Source organism: Conger conger, chromosome 1 (assembly GCF_963514075.1).
Source record: "Conger conger chromosome 1, fConCon1.1, whole genome shotgun sequence".
Classification (NCBI taxonomy): Eukaryota; Metazoa; Chordata; class Actinopteri; order Anguilliformes; family Congridae; genus Conger; species Conger conger.
The window spans coordinates 36,715,630-36,736,835 of NC_083760.1; the positions used below are offsets into that span (position 1 = coordinate 36,715,630).

The 21,206-nt window shown below is 37.3% G+C and overlaps 1 protein-coding gene and 1 long non-coding RNA gene across 2 annotated transcripts; both read left to right on the forward strand.

Annotated features, from left to right (window-relative positions):
- The first annotated feature begins 2,229 nt into the window (after positions 1-2,229).
- On the forward strand, positions 2,230-3,815 carry LOC133109762 (uncharacterized). The gene is made up of 3 exons (XR_009704793.1): positions 2,230-2,279; positions 3,576-3,623; positions 3,768-3,815. It is a non-coding gene; the product is annotated as an uncharacterized LOC133109762 (long non-coding RNA).
- Positions 3,816-3,926: 111 nt separating this feature from the next.
- On the forward strand, positions 3,927-17,316 carry LOC133124809 (uncharacterized). Its single transcript, XM_061236352.1, has 8 exons — positions 3,927-4,005; positions 4,149-4,196; positions 6,463-6,510; positions 6,654-6,701; positions 6,842-6,886; positions 7,036-7,083; positions 12,469-12,507; positions 12,980-17,316. The coding sequence occupies exons 1-8, from the start codon at positions 3,927-3,929 to the stop codon at positions 13,093-13,095; spliced, it is 471 nt and encodes a 156-aa protein (XP_061092336.1). The 3' UTR covers positions 13,096-17,316.
- Positions 17,317-21,206: the final 3,890 nt, after the last annotated feature.

The following is a 21,206-nucleotide window of genomic DNA, read 5'->3' on the forward strand; positions in this document are numbered from 1 at the left end:
ACAATTTTTAATTGAGAATTCTGTGCAAGTGCTATTTTAACTTTGCTTTCTTAATGTTGATTCTTACTGTACTTCTGAATCTTCCACATTTATATTGTCAAATTATTATTTTCATGTTCTTCTTCATCTCAGAACCTGAGGTTCCAACAGAGAAAGTTAAACCAGCTCCTGTAAAGAAAGGTACTGATGTACAATTTTTAATTGAGAATTCTGTGCAAGTGCTATTTTAATTTTGCTTTCTTAATGTTGATTCTTACTATACTTCTGAATCTTCTACATTCATATTGTGAAATGATTTGATTCTTATTTGTCTCTGTTTCAGAACCCGAGGTTCCAAAAGAGAAAGTTAAACCAGCTCCTGTAAAGAAAGGTACTGATGTACAATTTTTATTTGAGGATTATGTGCAAGTATATGTTTTAATTGGCTTTGTAAATTCTGTTGATTCTCAATGTAATTCTGAATGTATTACATTTATATTGTGAAATGATTTGATTCTTATTTGTCTCTGTTTCAGAACCTGAGGTTCCAAAAGAGAAAGTTAAACCAGCTCCTGTAAAGAAAGGTACTGATGTACAATTTTTAATTGAGAATTCTGTGCAAGTGCTATTTTAACTTTGCTTTCTTAATGTTGATTCTTACTGTACTTCTGAATCTTCCACATTTATATTGTCAAATTATTATTTTCATGTTCTTCTTCATCTCAGAACCTGAGGTTCCAACAGAGAAAGTTAAACCAGCTCCTGTAAAGAAAGGTACTGATGTACAATTTTTAATTGAGAATTCTGTGGAAGTGCTATTTTAATTTTGCTTTCTTAATGTTGATTCTTACTGTACTTCTGAATCTTCTACATTAATATTGTGAAATGATTTGATTCTTATTTGTCTCTGTTTCAGTACCAGAGGTTCCAAAAGAGAAAGGTAAACCAGCTCCTGTAAAGAAAGGTACTGATGGACAATTTTAAATTGAGAATTCTGTGCAAGTACTATTTTAATTTTGCTTTCTTCATGTTGATTCTTACTGTACTTCTGAATCTTCTACATTTATATTGTCAAATTATTATTTTCATGTTCTTCTTCATCTCAGAACCGGAGGTTCCAAAAGGGAAAGTTAAACCAGCTCCTGTAAAGAAAGGTACTGATGTACAATTTTGAATTGAGAATTCCGTGCAAGTGCTATTTTAATTTAGCTTTCTTCATATTGATTATTACTGTACTTCCGAATCTTCTACATTCATATTGTGAAATGATTATTTTCATGTTCTTCTTCATCTCAGAACCTGAGGTTCCAACAGAGAAAGTTAAACCTGCTCCATTAAAGAAAGGTACTGATGTACAATTTTTAATTGAGGATTATGTGCAAGTATATGTTTTAATTGGCTTTGTAAATACTGTTGATTCTCAATGTAATTCTGAATGTATTTCATTTATATTGTGAAATGATTTGATTCTTATTTGTCTCTGTTTCAGAACCTGAGGTTCCAAAAGAGAAAGTTAAACCAGCTCCTGTAAAGAAAGGTACTGATGTACAATTTTTAATTGAGAATTCTGTGCAAGTGCTATTTTAATTTTCCTTTCTTAATGTTGATTCTTACTGTACTTCTGAATCTTCTACATTCATATTGTGAAATGATTTGATTCTTTTTTGTCTCTGTTTCAGAACCCGAGGTTCCAAAAGAGAAAGTTAAACCAGCTCCTGTAAAGAAAGGTACTGATGTTCAATTTTTAATTGAGGATTATGTACAAGTATATGTTTTAATTGGCTTTGTAAATTCTGTTGATTCTCAATGTAATTCTGAATGTATTACATTTATATTGTGAAATGATTTGATTCTTATTTGTCTCTGTTTCAGAACCTGAGGTTCCAAAAGAGAAAGTTAAACCAGCTCCTGTAAAGAAAGGTACTGATGTACAATTTTTAATTGAGAATTCTGTGCAAGTGCTATTTTAATTTTGCTTTCTTAATGTTGATTCTTACTGTACTTCTGAATCTTCCACATTTATATTGTCAAATTATTATTTTCATGTTCTTCTTCATCTCAGAACCTGAGGTTCCAACAGAGAAAGTTAAACCAGCTCCTGTAAAGAAAGGTACTGATGTACAATTTTTAATTGAGAATTCTGTGCAAGTGCTATTTTAATTTTGCTTTCTTAATGTTGATTCTTACTGTACTTCTGAATCTTCTACATTCATATTGTGAAATGATTTGATTCTTATTTGTCTCTGTTTCAGAACCCGAGGTTCCAAAAGAGAAAGTTAAACCAGCTCCTGTAAAGAAAGGTACTGATGTACAATTTTTATTTGAGGATTCTGTGCCAGTGCTATTTTAATTTTTCTTTGGTAATATTGATTCTTACTGTACTTCCGAATCTTCTGCATTTATATTGTGAAATGATTATTTTCATGTTCTTCTTCACCTCAGAACCCGAGGTTGTTATGTTCCTGTGTTCTGTCCTGTGTTAGTTCATCTTTGTTTATCATCATTATTCTTGTAATTTATTATTTTTCATATTTCATGTCTGGTGTTCTGTTTATCGTCATTAGTCTTTGCACTCGTCTTCCCCTGTGATGTCTGAGTCTGTATGTTCTGAATGTTTACTCGCCCAGTCACTCCCTTCTCTGTGTGCCCCACTTTTGGGGTGTTTATTGTAGTTCCGGGGTTCAACCTTCCTTCCAATCTTGCATTCCTTACTTTCTGCTTTCTCTCCATTTCATGTTTGTACATAGCACTAATATACTAATCCCAACTAACATAGAAGTTGTACAGAACTAATTATACTAACACACTAATATGTTTGTCAAACTAACAAACTTACATTCACTAGTTTTGGGTAAATCACTCAACTAACTTACTAACGCATCTCCAGTTTCAATTCTGTTCTGTAACTCCGCCTCCCTATTCTATCACTGATTATTTGCTTAGTTTCGGCAAAGTATTCGCACCTGTCTCTCCTTATCTCTGCATCTCCTGATTCTCTGCAAATTGTCTACTCCCTAGTCCGGAGCCGTTTGTATTACATGTGTGTCTTTGTGAATCCAGTCCGTGTTTTCGTTTCCCCCTCATTATTGTCGTCTTACCCTTTCATGTGTTTCACCTGATGTTTATTTGTTAGACCGTCCTCACTCCCATGCCCCACCTAGTTTGTCTCATTCCCCTGTGTATTTATACCTGTCTTTTTCAGTTGCACGCTGCTAGTTTGTCTTGTCCTGTTTTCTTGTCCTGAGCCCTTGATTCCTTCCCCTACTTCTAGCCTCCTTGTTTCCTTGCCCTTGCCCTTGCCCTTGCCCTTGCCCTTGCCCTTGCCCTTGCCCTTGCCCTTGCCCTTGCCCTTGCCCTTGCCCTTGCCCTTGCCCTTGCCCATCTGGTTTTGAGGTTTTGACCCCTGCCTGCTTCCCTTGACTCTTCTTTGCTTTTTGGATATTTGTACCTCTGCCTTTTTGGATTGACCCCCTGGATTTTGACCTTGGCTTGTTTCTTGACTCCGCTCTGTCTGCCCCTGCTTTTGCATTAAACCTGCCATTTTTTCCACACCCCTGTGTCTGCTTCTGGTTCCTCTGTCCTCCCCGCCATGACAGAGGTTACAAAAGAGCAAGGTAAACCAGCTCCTGTAAAGAAAAGAAAAGGTACTGATGTACAATTTTTAATTGAGAATTCTGTGCAAGTGCAATTTTAATTGGCTTTTTAAATAATGTTGATTCTTAATGTTTTTCTGAATCTTCTACATTCATATTGTGAAATGATTATTTTCATGTTCTTCTTCATCTCAGAATTGGGGGTTCCAAAAGAGAAAGTTAAACCAGCTCTTGTAAAGAAAGGTACTGATGGACAATTTTTGTTTGAGAATTCTGTGCAAGTGCAATTAAAATTTTACTTTGGTAATAATGATTCTTACTGTACTTCTGAATCTTCTACATTCATATTGTGAAATGATTATTTTCATGTTCTTCTTCATCTCAGAACCTGAGGTTCCAAAAGAGAAAGTTAAACCAGCTCCTGTAAAGAAAGGTACTGATGTACAATTTTTAATTGAGGATTATGTGCAAGTATCTTTTAATTGCCTTTTTAAATACTGTTGATTTGTAATGTATTTTTGAATCTACTACATTTGTATTGCAAAATGATTCTTTTCATGTTCTTCTTCATCTAAGAACCGGAGGTTCCAAAAGACAAAGTTAAACCTGCTCTTGTTAAGAAAGGTACTGATGGACAATTTGTCTTTCTGAATTATGTGCAAGTATATTTTTTGAATTGGAAGTTAATATCCAAGTCTTGTGCCCTGTTCTGGCGTTCTACTTTTCATCACTGGTCTTTTTGGAATGTTCAGGTTTCTTTAACATTTTGGGAGGAAACAAGTGCTATGGTACTTTCATTACAAATTCCATTTCAAGACAGAAATAAATCAACATGAAAATTATAGAAATTAGGGCAAACAGCTGCAGTACTAGTAAAGAGTGGTGCAACAACAAACACAGCAGACAAACAAGATTGGATAAATAACAGAGTAAATAGTTTAAATAAATAAGAAAATATATAAATTCAGAAGTAGTACTAATAAATAAAATGTGTATAAAACATAAATATATACAGTACTGTGAAAAAGTCTTAGGCCCCTGTATAACACTCTGTACAGATAAGATTCTTTCAAAAATAATTCAATGAAAGGTCCTAAATAAACATGCTATATTTCACATTACATTTTAGTAATTTGGCAGAAGAGTTAAAAACTGAATCAAATCAACATTTTTTGTGACCATCCTTCGGTGTTAAAACTGCATCACTTCTCTGAGCCAATGCTGTCCAGCAGTTCTATAAGTCATCATCAGGGAGGTTGTTCCAAGCATGTTGGAGAACTGGAACACCGTTCTTCTCCAGACTTTGGTCGGCTCCTTGCTTCTGATCTCAGACAGCCTTGATCAAGTTTTCATGTAAAAATTAGTCAATTGCTTACAGTAATATGTTACTTTTTAAAAATTAAATAATAAATTAAATTAAAATTAAATAAAAAAATTATATATATATATATATATAAACATAAAATAATAATACTTCGTACAATCGTAATATTAATAAATAAAAGAAAGAATAATAATATACATATAAAATAAAATATGGATAAAAGCAGTCCTATAAAACCTAGGTAAAAGCCATGCTAAAAAGGTGTTTCTTAAGATTTATTTGAAAGATTTCCAGAGATTCAGAGACGTGAAGGTCCTCTGGCAGGCTGTTCTGAATTCTTGGGTCATAATAGCTAAAAGCTGCCTCTCCGTGCCTTTTAGTTCTGTATTTGGAACAGTTAAGAGACCAGTGTCAGAGGACTGGAGAGCTCTGCCAGGGACATGCCTAAAAAGCATGTCTGATATATAAGTGGGTGCATTGCCATTTAATGACTTTAAAACCTATACAATGATCTTAAAATCAATTCTAAAACTGACTGGTAACCAGTGCAGGGACTTGAAAATGGGAGTGATTTTTGTACATGCTGTAACTGACTAATTGTTTTTTTTCCATAGACTAGACAGGACAGTGTTGCTATAATCAGGCCTGCTGGTAATAAATCCATGCACTAATCTTTCCGGCAATATTTCTAAGATGGTAAAAAGATAATACATATAAAAATAAAGACATATACGTACGTGCTAAACAAATTAACACCCAGTGGCGTGCCTAGGCCTTGGCTATCGGGCTATAGCCTTGGGTCTTTTTTCTTTAGCCCCACGTCTCATTTCCATGCCAAAGTATTGTGTGATTAATTATCAGTAATAGCAATGTGAAATATTTTGTAAAAAGCACAAAAACTGCTCAGGAATGCAAGACACTGGTGGTGTCAAACGTCACCCGCCCCCTGTAGGTGGAGGGTGAACCAAGGCTATGTGGGTAGAGATTTGTAACCTTTCCACAGGGCTACAAATCTAACCTAGATTTTCTTTTTAAAACACATTTCAATTGATGTCCTGCCACCTAGAGACATAAATTCCATTCCAAAGATCTACACATTGCAACATTCACATCCCATAAAAAACAAGACTCGATCACATACCACAATATGTACAAATGGATTTTCAAGTTCTCTTATTTATGAGATTTGTTTATTGTCAATAAAATGAAAAAAGTCTGCATCTGCCGCAAAATAGGTTTTTGGGAGAAACATCTGCCTCATTCTCATCTTCCATAGAGACTATGGAAATTGCCAATACAACCTGTGCAATATGCATGGATCTTAATGGTAATGAAAATAGTTAATTTGATTGGATATGAATGCTCTGATAATTTCGAGAGCATAATCCAGCCCATTTTCCAATCAATAGCCACGCCCAGTACGCCATGCACCTCGCCAGGTGACTGCGTCGAATGCACCATGTGATGTTGATTCCTGAAAATATGGCCCAATGTCTCCAAGGGTTAATGTTTCTCTGAATCTGTTACATTACAAAATGTGAAAATGTTCTTGTTTTTCTGTTTCAGAACGTAGGGTTCCAAAAGCAGTTGTTAAACCAGCTGCTGTAAAGAAAGGTACTGATCTAGGATTTAGCAAAGTGAATTGTGTTAAAATACATTTTATTATTTGCTTTGTAAATAAAGGTAATTCATCATGAATTCATGAATCTATTACATTTTAATTGTGAAATTGATCTTACTGTGTTTTTCTGTTTCAGAACCTGAGATTCCAAAAGAGAAAATTAAACCAGCTCCTATAAAGAAAGGTACTGATATAACATGTTACCTCATGAATTGTGTGCAAGTACATTTTACATTTGATTCTATATAATGTTTGTTCTTAATGAATTTCTGAATTACTGAATTACATTTTAATTGTGAAAATTTTATGTTTTTCCTCTTTCAGAATGTGAGGTTTTGAAAGAAGTTAAACCACCCCCTGTAGGGAAAGGTACTGATATAAGATGTTACATTGTTAATTGTGTAAAAGTGCATTTTATTATTTGCTTTGATTGTTAATGTATTTCTGAATCTGCTTTTGAATTTAGGTTTCATTTGTATTGTGAAGATGTACTTCACTATCATGTTTTTCTGTTTCAGAACATGAGATTTTGAAAGACGACGTTAGACCAGCTCCTGTAAAGAAAGGTACTGATGTACAATTTTGCATTGTATATTATGTGCAAGTACATTTTATTATTTGCTTTGTAAATATTGTTGATTCTTAATTTATGAATGTACGACATTTAAGGGCTCTATTTTTGCATGGTGCATTGGCGCAGTCAATCAAAGTCAAAAGGTGGGTGGAGGCGCACTGGCCGTGGCTACTGATTGTTGTTATTTTCGTGAAGCACAAAGCTCAAAGCAAGTGCCGCAGAGGGATTACGCTGAATATGATATCATTAGGTGTGTTGCAGCTGATTTCATTCATAGCAAATCAAATGAGCCTTTAATTAAAGAGCTGTTTGAGTTGAGTAGGGTGGACTGCCAATTTCTGTTGTCTGCCACTGTGTCAGACCAATAAAGGAAGTAAAACAAAGCAACAATCTGAATGCAAGTCTGCCAAAATCAAACATGATCTTTAGTGGAACAGAACAAGAATTCAAATCAGACATTGTTTTGATCGGTGGAGGAGTTTTAAGTTATCTTTTAGCAGGGCTAATTATGTTTGTGGTGCATAGCTAGGTATCTTCAAACCATGCTGAGCACTAGCTTGTAGAAGCAGATCTATTACCTCTTCAGTTTAGATAAATGTAACTTATCTAGGCTATCTGCATGTTGTTGGTATGGTGCATATGTGAACCCAGTATTTTTGCAGAGAACCAAATTGAATTTCCAAAAGCAAACATGTAGGCTACAGTCTTACCCACAATAATTCATCCCACCATAAAGTCTGTTTCATTGTGTCAGTCATTCAATTGCTACATAGCGTAGCTACCTGAAAATGGCACAAACTGCCTATATTTTTGGGAACGTGGTAATTTTAAGCCCAAAATACTGAGGAAAATTGGAAGGAGGAAGGTATTGCATTTACAGTGTTGCAGTAAAAAGGGCATATAGTGACATTTCATCAGCACTCCATTTACAGTCATTAGTAATAACAAATGAAGGGACAATTTCATTAAAAAATATTTATATGCATTTATATTTAGTATTTATTATTTTCACATGTGTAATGTCTGACATTACTTCTCTTGTAAAAATGTGTACAATACATATTGCTGTTAAAATATACTTAAAATCTGAGGAAATGTCTCTTATATGATCCTTAGATTGCAGCATACACTCACCAAGCACTTTATTAGGAACATTTTGACTTTATTACACCTATTTTTTTTATGTGGCAGCAGTGCAATGCATACAATCATGTAAATATAGGTCAGGAGCTTCAGTTAATGTTCACATCAACCATCAAAATGGGGAAACATTTTTATCTAAATCACTTGGAATGATTGTTGGTGGTTTGAGTATCTCAGAAACTGCTGATCTCCTGGGATTTTCACACACAGTAGTCTCTAGACTAGTTTGCAAAGAATGGTGCAAAAATCCAGTGAGTTCTGCAGACAGAAACACCTTATTAATGAGAGACGTCTGTGGAGAATGGCCAGACTGGTCAAAGCTGACAGGAAGGTGACAGTAACGCAAATAATCACACCTTACAACAGTAGTATGCAGAAGAGCATCTCTGAACACACAGCGCATCATAACTCTAAGTGGACAGGCTACAGCAGAAGAAGTCTGCTTCTGTCTCCGAACTCTAGTTGGAAGACACAAGGAACCAAATCACTTTTCCTTTTCGATTCCAGGGCTGAAGCAGCACCATTCACTTGTCAGCAACCTCGGAGTAAAACCCAAATTAACGGCTGGTTTCTGCTGCAATAACGACGAGTCCTAAGGCATTTGCTTCCTTTATTGCACCGAAGAAAATTACATTAACTCCCTTGTACTACCGTCTTTTTTCCACAACCATGCTCTCTTTCAAATCGCACACAAAACAAGCACAAAAATCCACTCACTCTCTCACTATTCCCAGTGGCCTCACATACACACATACACAGACCAATCACCAGGTTCCCACTCTTAAAGCTGTATACCCTCATTTATCAACAATGGCAATGGTCTAGATTACCAAATCCATAATAGATTTTAATTCCAAAAACATTTCAAAGGTGGATAAACATCTGTGCGAACAAAAATCAAACAAACGAAACAAAAATCTATTGAAATCGGTTTAATTGGAACTGTCCTTTTTAAAAAAATCTGGGAATTTATCGGGAGAAATCGGTAAAAACCAACAATGAACCTTGCATATATGCAACATTTTCCTTTATGGATTTCATGTATGATTTCTAATATGAAAGTGGCCATGAACATGACATGAATAACCTAAGTCATGACATGAACATCACAAGACATAAGTAAAATCCAATAAAAGAATAAGAAGTTAATATTTGAACCACAAGAATTACAAATGAAAAATAAACACGACAAACAGGCAGATCCAAAACGTAATCCAGAAACAGGCAATGGTCATAATCCAGGCGGACAGATACGTGCAGGGTAGCAGAGCGGAGCATAATCGGAAAAAAAAACTTACATTTTTCTAAATCCTAAAACTTTCTGTTTATTTCCACAATTACATGAAAAATAACTCCGATTTCCAGTGTAATCTCAGACCTTTGAACCCCACTGAATATTATGAAAATACTTTTACTGCAACATGTTTTTTCATCCATACACATATTACATTATTTACATATTATGTAAAAAAAAAAAAAAAAGTTTTTACCGGGTTTCAGAAAGTTAACACACTGGATCAGGCTCTTGAGGGAGAATTTTCACCATGGCTGCTGGAAAAGCACTGGAGGTCAGTGTTTTTGTGTCCCAGCACTATGTCCTACCGTGTCATCGGTGAGTCCTTCGATATGCCCTGCACCACCTCCATGATGTGGTGCACAGGATCACTGAAGACATCATGACACTGTGGAAGAGGGTGGAAATTACTGCCAGGTTTGACCGCCCGGCTGGCTCCCCTGTATTTCAGCATGTGGCTGGAAGTATTGATGGGAACCACATCCACACCCACCACCAGAAACCAGGGAGGCTTATTTTTACATGAAGCAGTTTTGCTCCTTCCAGTGATTGATCTGTGACCACAGGGATTCAACTGTATATAGAATTGAGGAATTTAGAGGTGTTTACCTCATTGCCTTTTAGTGGACAATTAAAGCTTGTGGCCCGAATAAGGCTTGAGGCTCGACACCTGGATATCAATTGATCCTGCTTGTAGCCTAACACCAGCTACACATATTACGTCATACTCTGATGAAGGCCAAGTAAGCCGAAACATATAGGCAGTTGTTAATGTTTTTAAATATCATTTCATAATATCAAATATCATATGCCCCATCAATAAAGGCATTTTTAGTATCTATATCAGAGATTAGTGCCTTTTCTCTGGTCTTTTTAGAATCTTTTTTCATTATCAAGCAAATGGTTTTAAGTCCTTGCTTTGTTGTTGCTAGTCACTCAATATATTTTAGAAAATCAGAACCTCACACAATAAGTAATTTCAATCTGTTCAATAACCTAGCATTTTATTTCTTGAATCTAAATATCTATTGGCATCATATTGGCTATTATTTCATATATTCATTGCATTTTGTACATAAAACCAGAACTCTCCCTCAAGAGCCTGAATCAGTGCATTCAGGCTTTGCCTGGAGAAATCTTTCTTGAGGTCTCCATCATCGAAGTAGAGCGGAAGGAAGGGAACGTTGATGTTCAAAGAATGATAAGGACCTTGAATCGTGGCCTGTTTGAAAAAGTCAATTATTACTGACGCCTGTTATTTACATTGATTCTGAATTTTAAAAAAACATTTCTATCAACAGATTTATGTCCTGTGTTCCATCAGGTGGATTTAGGCACCTGGCACTTTTCATACACAACATTATAAAGCAGCGGTAGCTCCTATTGACATGCACATTTATTGTAGGTACTAAACCCTGAAATTGCTGTGTAGAAGTACATTCATTTAGGCAGAAACAGATAGCCAAAATACTTTTATGTACTTTTAAGCAGCAATTGGGGCTTTTTGTTAGAATTACATTTGTACATTAAATAAGTAAGGTAGATGGTCAGTGAAGATTCAGAAACCAGTCCTGATTCTATTCCAGTATTTAATGAGCAGCTTTAACAGGGCAGTACACCCGGCATTATCTTCTTCCTGCTTCCTTTCTCATGTCACACTGTCCTGGAGATAACGGCAGATGTGACACAGTTGGAGACTGACACCTAGTGGCCATATTTTGCAACTACAGTATGCAATATAGAACACAACATTCCCCCTCTTTGTAGAGAGTTAACACTTACCAACACTTTAAGTATTCCATTCAATTAAAATGGATTCCTCCAAGTATTGGATCATTTCTCTCTAAATAAAATAGTTGCATTTATGTTTTTTAGGTTTTTTTCTAAAGATCAATAATTTTTTATGTGAATGAATACCCTATTTCAGTTTAATTTAATTTCTATATATTAAAAGGTTAAGTTAGTGGAGGGCCTGCCACTCCTGCCCTGTATGGAAATGTACTCAGTCAAACCATGGAAGCCTATTGAAGAAATGAGTGTTGCAAGTGCAGTGACACCTACTTGCAGCAGTAACGCAGGAGAGTTTCAGTGGCATAAACACAAGAGGAAGAGATCAAGCACTGTTGTCTTTGAAGTAAATTTACAACAATGGATGAAAATACAAGTAGTGAAGTGACCAAACAAAGGAAACCACACCAGCAATGAGAAGGAAAATGTGTGAGAAGGCAGTATGTCGTGGGGAACTATGGGAATTGAAGTGTAGAATAGACATGTTAGGACCGCCAGTCACTATGAGTGGCTGCTAAATCCACCAAAACCAAGGAAATTGTAGATTGCCACTTTAAATAAACAATAGAATGAATACATTTGACTTCTCACATGATAGGAGTAAAAACTAAATAAACAATTAGGTAGAACTATCTCATAATATATGTTTTGTTTAGTCTGTCTCGTAGGCTTGTAGCCAAGCAGACTTTCTTCTGGTTTGTATGAATCCTTGAGTACATGCTCCCAGACATTGTCCAATGTGTCATGCTACTGGCAGATGAGACGGGGCTGGGGATGCATGTTAGCTGGCCAACCTATGCAACAGTGGTGGCACTTAAAAGCCCCATATTTGATTTAGTTGACATTTAGTTGACTCAGTCCTTGCCTCTTCAAACGTCAATTTGAAAGCACATCAGTTACAGACTTGGCAGATGTGTGGCAGATGGGGATCCACAGGTCGATCATTTATAGATCACACATTCCAAAAAAATACTTCCTAACTTCTAATTCTAGCTCCTGGAAGGAACATTAATGGGTTGGAATGTCTTTAAAGATGGTGGACCACGATCGATTTCCGGGTCGGGAGCACAGAAAATAAAAAAGAGTTGAAAAATAAAAGACTGGAATGAGCCCACTCAGTTTCTTCTTCTTGTTCTTCTTGTTCTTCTTCAGAAGAGCCTGAACCGGAAATGAAGGAGAACATAGATGATGGTAAAATTATGTCTTGTTTCTTCTTCTTCTTCTTCTTCTTATTTGTAATAATCATATTATGCTGATGCTTACTTTTATTTTTATTATTGCGCAATACAAATTATCTAAATTTAATCTGAAATGTATAGAAGTTTCTGAGTAGAAGTTCTAGTAGTTGCTAGATCTCATTAACTAATTCAGCTAAGTAATGAGCTGTGAAACCGAAGTTAGATCCCACAAATTGGTACTGACTAAAATTGACCTGCAACATTATCTTTGCATATACTGCTATTGTTTGTATGCACAAGCATTCCACATCACAGCTGTGGGTGAAAGCAGTCCATATACAGTTTGTTCAACTCAGTCATAACCGGAGGGTTAATTGTGAGTCAGAAATGTTTACTGAATGTTTACTGAATCAAGGTGTCAGATTAGGGTCCTTGTGCTGCAGGTGAGCAGAAACTAACCAGATCTTTGAAACTGCATTCCTTAGAATTTGATGACCAGATGTCCTACTTCCATTGCGTGTTTGTGGATGAAGACAGTGGCCAGTACCCCCTGTTCCCCTTCATGCCGATGCAGAATCCGTTCATGTGGACTGGCCCTTGACAGTGAGGACCACCAGAGACGCATGAAACTGAGGCAGTGTCATCTCATTTGGGCTGCTGAGTACACTACTGTGATCCAGCTGGACCACTAGCAGCCCCAAGGTCTGCAGCATTCAAGATGACCAGGGACTAACAGGATGAACCGTTTTTCTTTTTTTTTCTAGAACAGGGAGAGCTCTCGTGGAAAGCAAAGTCTGTAAAAGCCCATTCCCCCCAAGTAGCTCCAGCTTTTGTCAGGTGTTTGTTTCAACTTTCTTGTTTGTCAGTTATTGTGATATCTTTACCAGCAAAAAAAAAAAGTTTTACACAGATATATTTTTACCTCTCTGTTGATAAAGGATATATTTTTAAATCATGAATAGTCTTTATAGTATCCCACGTTAAAAGTTTTTGAAAAGTTGGATTTAAAAAACCAGACCAAAGATATATCACCCACTTCCCAGGTAAACTAGATTTCAGATAACCCTGCCAGACTTCTTTGACAATATAATGATACATATATTTCACATCGGTGGAATAGTGCAATATCTGAAAGTGGCAATATTTTGTATATTTTCAAATATAGTGTGAAATGTTGCAATATATTGATCATGTTTTATTTTGGTGCATCCATTTCTACAAGGGGATATAGGCTGATTCAATCAGTGTCAAAACAGTCTTGATCTTCATTCTGTTTGTTTTAACTACTTAAAGTGGATGTATATTTTAACTTTTAGTCTATGGTAATGAATGATGTACTTCCATTTTTGTACTATTGATGTCTTTGAGATGGCTTGTTTGATCAGTATTTTATGTCGCCAAAGCTGTAAGGGGAGAAATTAGGGAATTTTCTGTACAATTTGTCCACAAGAGGTCCCACATGTAATGAAAGCAACGGTAACCAATTAACTTTTTTAGTTCAGAGTGCAATTGCTATGGCATACATGGAAAGTTAAGTGTATTTACCCATTAGGCAGAGATAATCATTTCACACTGCCACAGTGACCTTGATTCAATCAATGTCTCCTTAACTTTTGCTTACACTTTTAATTCTGAAAGTGTTGGACGAATGAACATACAGGATATTTTTGTTTATTATAGTCATATTTGAATGATTTTTTATGATTATGTAAGCAATAGACTTTTAAATTACCATCACATTTAACATTGATTGGCTTGCCACTGCCTGTCCAGCATATATCTTTTTTAAGATATTTTTTAGGCCTTTTTTCAGCTTTATTGGACAGTATATAGTATAGAGAGACAGCAAGAATGGGAGCGAGAGAGAGGGGAAGACATGCAACAAATGTCAGACGGTCGGATTCGAACCGCCGACGTCGTGGCTCGCAATGAGCATGTGGTCAGTGCTCTACAGGCTACGCCTCCGAGACACCCCTGCCCAGCATATATCTGCCTCTGATTACTGAACAGAAAGATTGAAACAAGATTCAGTATATGTGAAATTGCTTGTACAGTATATATTTGTATGCAACTTCAGTGTTACATTGGCTACAGAAATAAGACCATCAGAGGAGTAATAATATGGGAATTTGTCTCTTTTTTCAAGTTCAGTTATACTTCTCATTCCACTCAAGAGAGAAAGTTCCAAATGCTGTCTTAGATAGTGTACAACCAATCAAATGGTTGAACACCTAACCTAAGAAGAGCAGACAACTTTAAAAAATATAATCAAGAAAAATATTAATATGGACCTGCAATAGAATTTGTTATGGTGTTAGTGACATTGATAATCAAATGATTCCCATTCATTTTGCTGAGGTAAAAGTTGTGAAAAACCTTGTGATGATCCAAATAGTTTTTGTTGATCTAGCAAACTTTTTCTGGCATTTGAGACACTTTGAGACTTTTGTGTTTGTTCACTCATTTTAGACATGGAACAGCACAGTCTCTATGCATGGGAATGCTAGGAAAACAGCAGAGCGTAAGTGTACAAACAAATGAGTCATGTTGAGCCTTAGCTCTGATTCATTTGAATGTAATCTTGACAGAGAGAAAAATGTATGTAATGTAATGTAATGGACTTGGTTTGACCGCATTAAAGTGACTGGCTTACATTACACCGGAATGTACAGAGATACATCTGAAAATATGAAAAGAAAAAAGGTTGATACAGTACACTGATTGTAGATGAATTAATTAATTAACTAACACAGTTCTTTTTAAGACATTAAACTTTGGAGAGGGAAAGTTTTTCGAAAATTTTCTAAACTTTAAGAATTATAAGTATGTATAAACTGTGTTTCTGATACACTGAGGCATTGTGCAAACCTGCTGTGCTTGACAGAGAGATAGCGACAGCACTGTATGTGTCCAGTGATCTGTAAGATACTGAATGAAAGAAAACTAATCAAGATTAGAAAAGTTTTCAACAAGAATATATATGAATATATATTTTAAATGTTTTTGATTGTTTTTAGATGCATGGCAGTTAAAAAAAAAAAAGATTATTACATTTTTCAGATGAAAGAGAACCCCTTAGTTCTTGGTCAAGGGTTTATGCCTTTATTTTGGATTTTTTGTTGTTGTTTGTTCAGCAATGTTTTCACTTACCCAGAGTACTTATCTATCCATCCAGATAGCTTTGCTAAGATTTGACAATTTGTCAATTCACGATTTAATCAATGTGCTGGCAATTTACATTCTCAATAAGCTCTCAATAGTTCTGGAGCAAATGTGGCATTGTATTTGGAAAGAGTTTTAAGAATATAAATTGTCAGAGCATTGATTACCAGAAAAGTTTCCATCGAGGTCCATTATATTGCAGTGAACTACATTGTGAAATCTATAAAATGTGTCACATCTTAGCAAAACCTCATACCTACAACCGAATCACAGCAGTGATGAATACAGTACTACGACCTGAAGTGTGATATTGCTTTCATAACAGCTCAGCAGACATGGCTATTCGTCAAGTAATGGTCATTTGAGACAATAGATTGACTTTATTCGGTATCAAGAAAAAATAGTTATTTCAGAATTCTATTAGCTACTGTAACTGTCTCGCATTGCCAGGTAACTCTATGCACCAGCTAGTGAGTCAGTCTTTGCATTTCTTTATAGAGTTACCTAGCAACAGTAACAGTAGCTAATAAAATTCTGTAAACAATGTGGATTGATCCTGGATGGTGATGAGGTCGGAGTGATGTTGTACTGTATATCGGAAGGCATAGAATGCCTCTAGTCCAATAAAATGACTTGACCGGTATTTTTTGTATCATGTATATTTTATACAGTGGGCCAATAAGTCTGAGACCACATTGAAAATCAGAGTTTTTTCTTTTCATGTAATCATGAAAATAAACAGAAAGTTTTAGGATTTAGAAAAATTTGAAACAAATTAAAGTTACTTCAAAGCTTTGCAAGAACTACTTGAAGACCAAAGAAGATAAAGGAGTTATTGTCACCCCTGATTTAATCCAAATCACCTGACCTCAACCCCATTTAATATTTATGGCAAAATCAAAGTATTCAAGATGCTCTTTGGAACATTGTCAAATAATGCTGGGATAACATGGATCATCAGGTTTTGCACAGGTCATACGAAATACTAAGAACTGAAATTCATGTAAATTTTTTGAAAGATTCAACGTTTGACTCAAATGATTATGCTGATGATTTATAATTATAATTAAAAATGTTGTATTAAGAATGTAAAATAGAAGTATTTTTACTGGTGATCTCAGACTTTTGGACCCCTCTGTACTTGTTTTGCCAATAGCATGTCATTGCTTGACCTGCAAAGCATGAAGTGTGCTGGTTGATATATGGTTTTAATTGCACTTTTGTTTGCACAAGATCATAAGACATATTTTCCCCTACAGAAGAAAATTACAAGAAAGCAAGGATTGTCCTCTTTTCATCATGCCCTGGATGCAGAACACTGCCTAGTTCTGCTTAATGTCTTGTTTGATATTCTGAAATTTTCAGTTCAAATTATTAATGTGAAACATTTCAAGTGAAGCAGATCAAGGGTAGTTTTGAGTGTAGGGTACTGTCTTTCATTGAAGAATATAACAGGAATGCAATAAGCTGCTTTCAGACCTTTCTAAAATAATTGAACTTCTGTAAACGTTATCAAATTAAGCCTAGGATACACAGGTGTATCTTTTTAATGTTATACTTCTGCCTCAATGTAAAATGCTAATTCATCAAAATTACAATTGAAGCTCACATTTGAATTTCTGTTTAACAATGTCCTGAAAAATAAAGTTTTATGCACACAAATAAAGCTTAGATTCTCTTCATTTTGGTTTTCTTTTCACTTTTCTCATTTATGCAGATCAGCCTTTGTATTTATTTACTTAGGTTTAATACAATGTGCAAGTGAGAGACAAAAACAGAATAGTCAGGCAGTCAAGAATTACGTGAATTCATCATCCATATTCAAATCAGTCCACAGCTGTCTAGGTTTTCAACAATATATTATTACCTTAAAAACGCCATACAGCTATGATATCGCATAATCAACATTCATTGACTCTATGATTTCAGTTTGACGTTGTGGCTATCCAGCAATAATTATGTTTTTCATGTCCGTTCCCTGTTTCCTTTAGTTTTTTCTTTCTCTGCTTTCACTCCAGTCCTTGTTTTACCTCTCTCCCCATTTTGTGTCTCCGCCCCCCACTCCTTATATGCATTTCCTTTCTGTCTTGTCCCAGTTGTTTCTTATTATCTGTCCCCCAGCACTTTTTCGTTTAGCTAATTGGTTAGTATATTTAAGCCTACCTGTTTTGTTCTTTTGTTGCTAGTTTGTCAGTTCTTTTTCCCCTGTGTAAGGTTCTCTGTTTTATTGGATTTGGATTTCTGTTTTACGACTCCTGCCTGGCTCTTTGGACTCAGTCTTTCTGGATCATGTTTTTTTTTTTTTTTTTTTGTCTGTTTGGTCTGACTTTGCCTGTTCTTTGGATTATGCTCTGTCTGCCCCTTATCTGCCCCTTGGTTCCTCTGGCCCACAAATCCTGACAATGTTAGAGTCCAGTGCCACACAACATCCGGAAAAGTTGGTTAACTTTGCCAGCTGCAGCTGTTCTAATGTCTAGATAACTGGCTAGCTACAAATACAGCTTGATAAGCTTGACAAACAAGTATGACTGTAATTCAGTCTTGTTGAATGTAATGCCACATTTAAATGTCGCCAAATGCTTCTATGGATCGTTCTTAATCACTTGACAATTTCCTGACGATGACATGTTGGAGGACAGCAACCTATTCATTGTTTGTTGTGGTAAAACATAGGAGTTAAACTAGGCCTAGATGACATAGCATCCATAAAAAAATATTATGATGGTGCCCAGTCAATATCAGTTTTCATATAAAGGTTGAAAACTAAGATCAGATAAAAAAAACTACCCCAATTGGGGCCTGATGTCCTAGGGTTCTCTCCACACTTGTGGCTACATCGGGATTCGAACCACTGACCATGCCTGTCCCAGTAATTTACCTTAACCACTACTAAGACAAGTTGTCAGGGTTGGGAGGTAGTATCGGTCGTGACCACCAGGGGGCTTTATTATTTTCACCTGGTCCTCGTTAGTGCCAAGGGAGCCTTACCTCCGGAAGGTATTTAAAGCACGCGCTGACTATCAGTCGACGTTTTGGTGTTGACTGTTCGCTCTGTCACCAAGCTGGTAAGCACACGGTAGTGTTATATGAGTCAGGTATTGTGCTGGTTTTGGGTTTCGCATTCATTTAAAACAAAAAAGGTAAGGAAGGTGTTCTGCTCATTAGTGTGTGTACACTGCGAACGCCTTCCGATAGGTTCTTTTGTTTTTCTCTTTTGTTTTCAAGCTTGTGTGAGCCTGTGGGTGAGGGACGTTGTATTTTGGTTTGTGCGTTTTCTTGAGGTGCAACTCACGGTTCTTTATTTTGTTTACCTTGTCTTTTATACTAGGTTGTACTTTTATTTTGGGATCCCCGGTCCGGGGTTACAGTGCTCGCCTTTTAGCACTCATTTTGGTTGTGTTATTCGCCCTGGTTTTTAAGGGTTGCTTTATTTTCCTTAGCCGTTTTTTGGGGCTATTTTCTTTATTTGGTCGGAGCTGTCTCCAAATTGTTTTCCGTTTCCTCTACCTCCCGGGGTTTAGTGGCGGACACGTTCGCGTGCCCACTTACAAGGGATTACCCTTAGTCACTCCTGGCTCTCCGCCATTCCTCAACCTCACACAAGTTTCTGCTTGGGAGGGGTAGACATCTATGAGTTTCTCCCTGTCAGAACTGGAAGCTTCGAAGTACAGTTGGGAGAGAGGTATTGTGGACTGAAAAATACTAATATTTTTATCCCAATACCTCTCTCCTCATTTTGTGTTATCTGTTCCCCAGCACTCACCTGCCTGTTTTGTTCTTTGGCTGCTAGTTCATCAGTTCTGTTTCCCTTTCTGCTCTGTTCTAGCCTCTAGCATACACTGGGCGCAAGGCAGGAATACACCCTGAACAGGTCGCCAGTCCATCGCAGGGCACACACATCATTCACTCACATACTCATACACTCATACCCTCATACCCTCATACCTACGGGCAATTTAGAGCCTCCAATCAGCCTAACCTGCATGTCTTTGGACTGTGGGAGGAAACCGGAGTACCGGGAGGAAACTCACACGAACACGGAGAGAACACGCAAACTCGACACAGAGAGGGCCCGAAGGCGACCCATCTCCGGCCCCTGCTCTGCCTACACTCCAGCTCCAGCCCCTTCTCAGGCTCCGGTTTCAGAACAAGGGACTCCCACCTGAGACCTCGTGCTCGCCTAAAGCCTTGTGCATTCCTGAAGCCTCAGGCTGTAAATGGTAAATGGCTGGCATTTATATAGCACCTTTATCCAAAGTGCTGTACAATTGATGCTTCTCATTCACACACACACTCAAACACTAACGGCAATTGGCTGCCATGCAAGGCACCAACCAGCTCATCAGCAGCATTTAGGGGTTAGGTGTCTTGCTCAGGGACACTTTGACACAGCCCGGGCAGGGGATTGAACCAGCAACCCTCCAACTGCCAGACAACTACCGCCTGAGCCAATGTTGCCCCATTGTCCTGAAGCCTCGGGCTCGCCTGAAGGACCAGGCTGTCCTGAAGCCTCAGGCTCGCCTGACGGCCCATGCATTCCTGAAGCCTCGTGCTCCCCTGAAGGACCAGGCTCCCCTGAAGCCTCGGGCTCCCCTGAAGGACCAGGCTGTCCTGAAGCTCCGCGTCCGTCTGAAACCCCAGTGACTGTGCTTGCTCTGTTTCCCTAACTACTCCTGATCGTCCCTTTTGAGCTTTGCCTGTCCTGACTACGCTCTGTCTGCCCCTTTATCTGCCCGCTTACTTTATTATTTTCTTGTTACCCCTGAGTCTGTGCTTGGTTCCTCTGGCCCACAATCCTGACAATGACTATAGTTTAGCATCTCTGTCTAAATATATTCCTCTATGCTTGCGGCAGCCAACTTTCTTTGTTTTATGGAGTGAACTACAGACAGTAAACTTTTGATCATCCTCTCCTCACTCACTTGGGTGTTGTAAGTCATGTTGTTATTGCTACCTAAGTTAAAACGCTTGGTTACATTATGTTTGAAACATCTCCCATGGTTATCTGTCTGACAATGCAAAGTGTAGCCTAACTCAATGCAATGTAGCCTACAGTAACAGATTTTGTCACCAGGTCGGCTATAACTGCATTACTTTCATGAATTGTAAATGCATTGCATAGTAGTGTATGTTGCGCACATTGATATTTGTTGGATATTTTAGCTGTGAAACAATTCTGCACACCTGTACGATCTGTGTGGTTATACAAAAATAATTCACTCCCACGTGACACATCTCGGCCAATCAGAATGCCGTCAGGAGGGAGGACTAAGGTATTGTCTGAAAAGTTGTGGTCCTGACAGGGGTAGGCAAGTCATTCCACCACTGAGGAACCAGAATGGAAAACAGTCGTGAATGTGCAGCTAAGAGCAATTAAAGATTGGATGTAGTGGGGCAGTCCCCTTAGAATGCCAATACTAGTGCGTTGAAGCAGATGCGTGTGGCAATAGGCAACTAGTGGAGGCCAATGAGGAGTGGGGTGACATGAGCCGACCTGGACTGACGGTCAGGCAGGCTGCAGACCGGCCAGGAGGGAGTTGCAGTAATCCA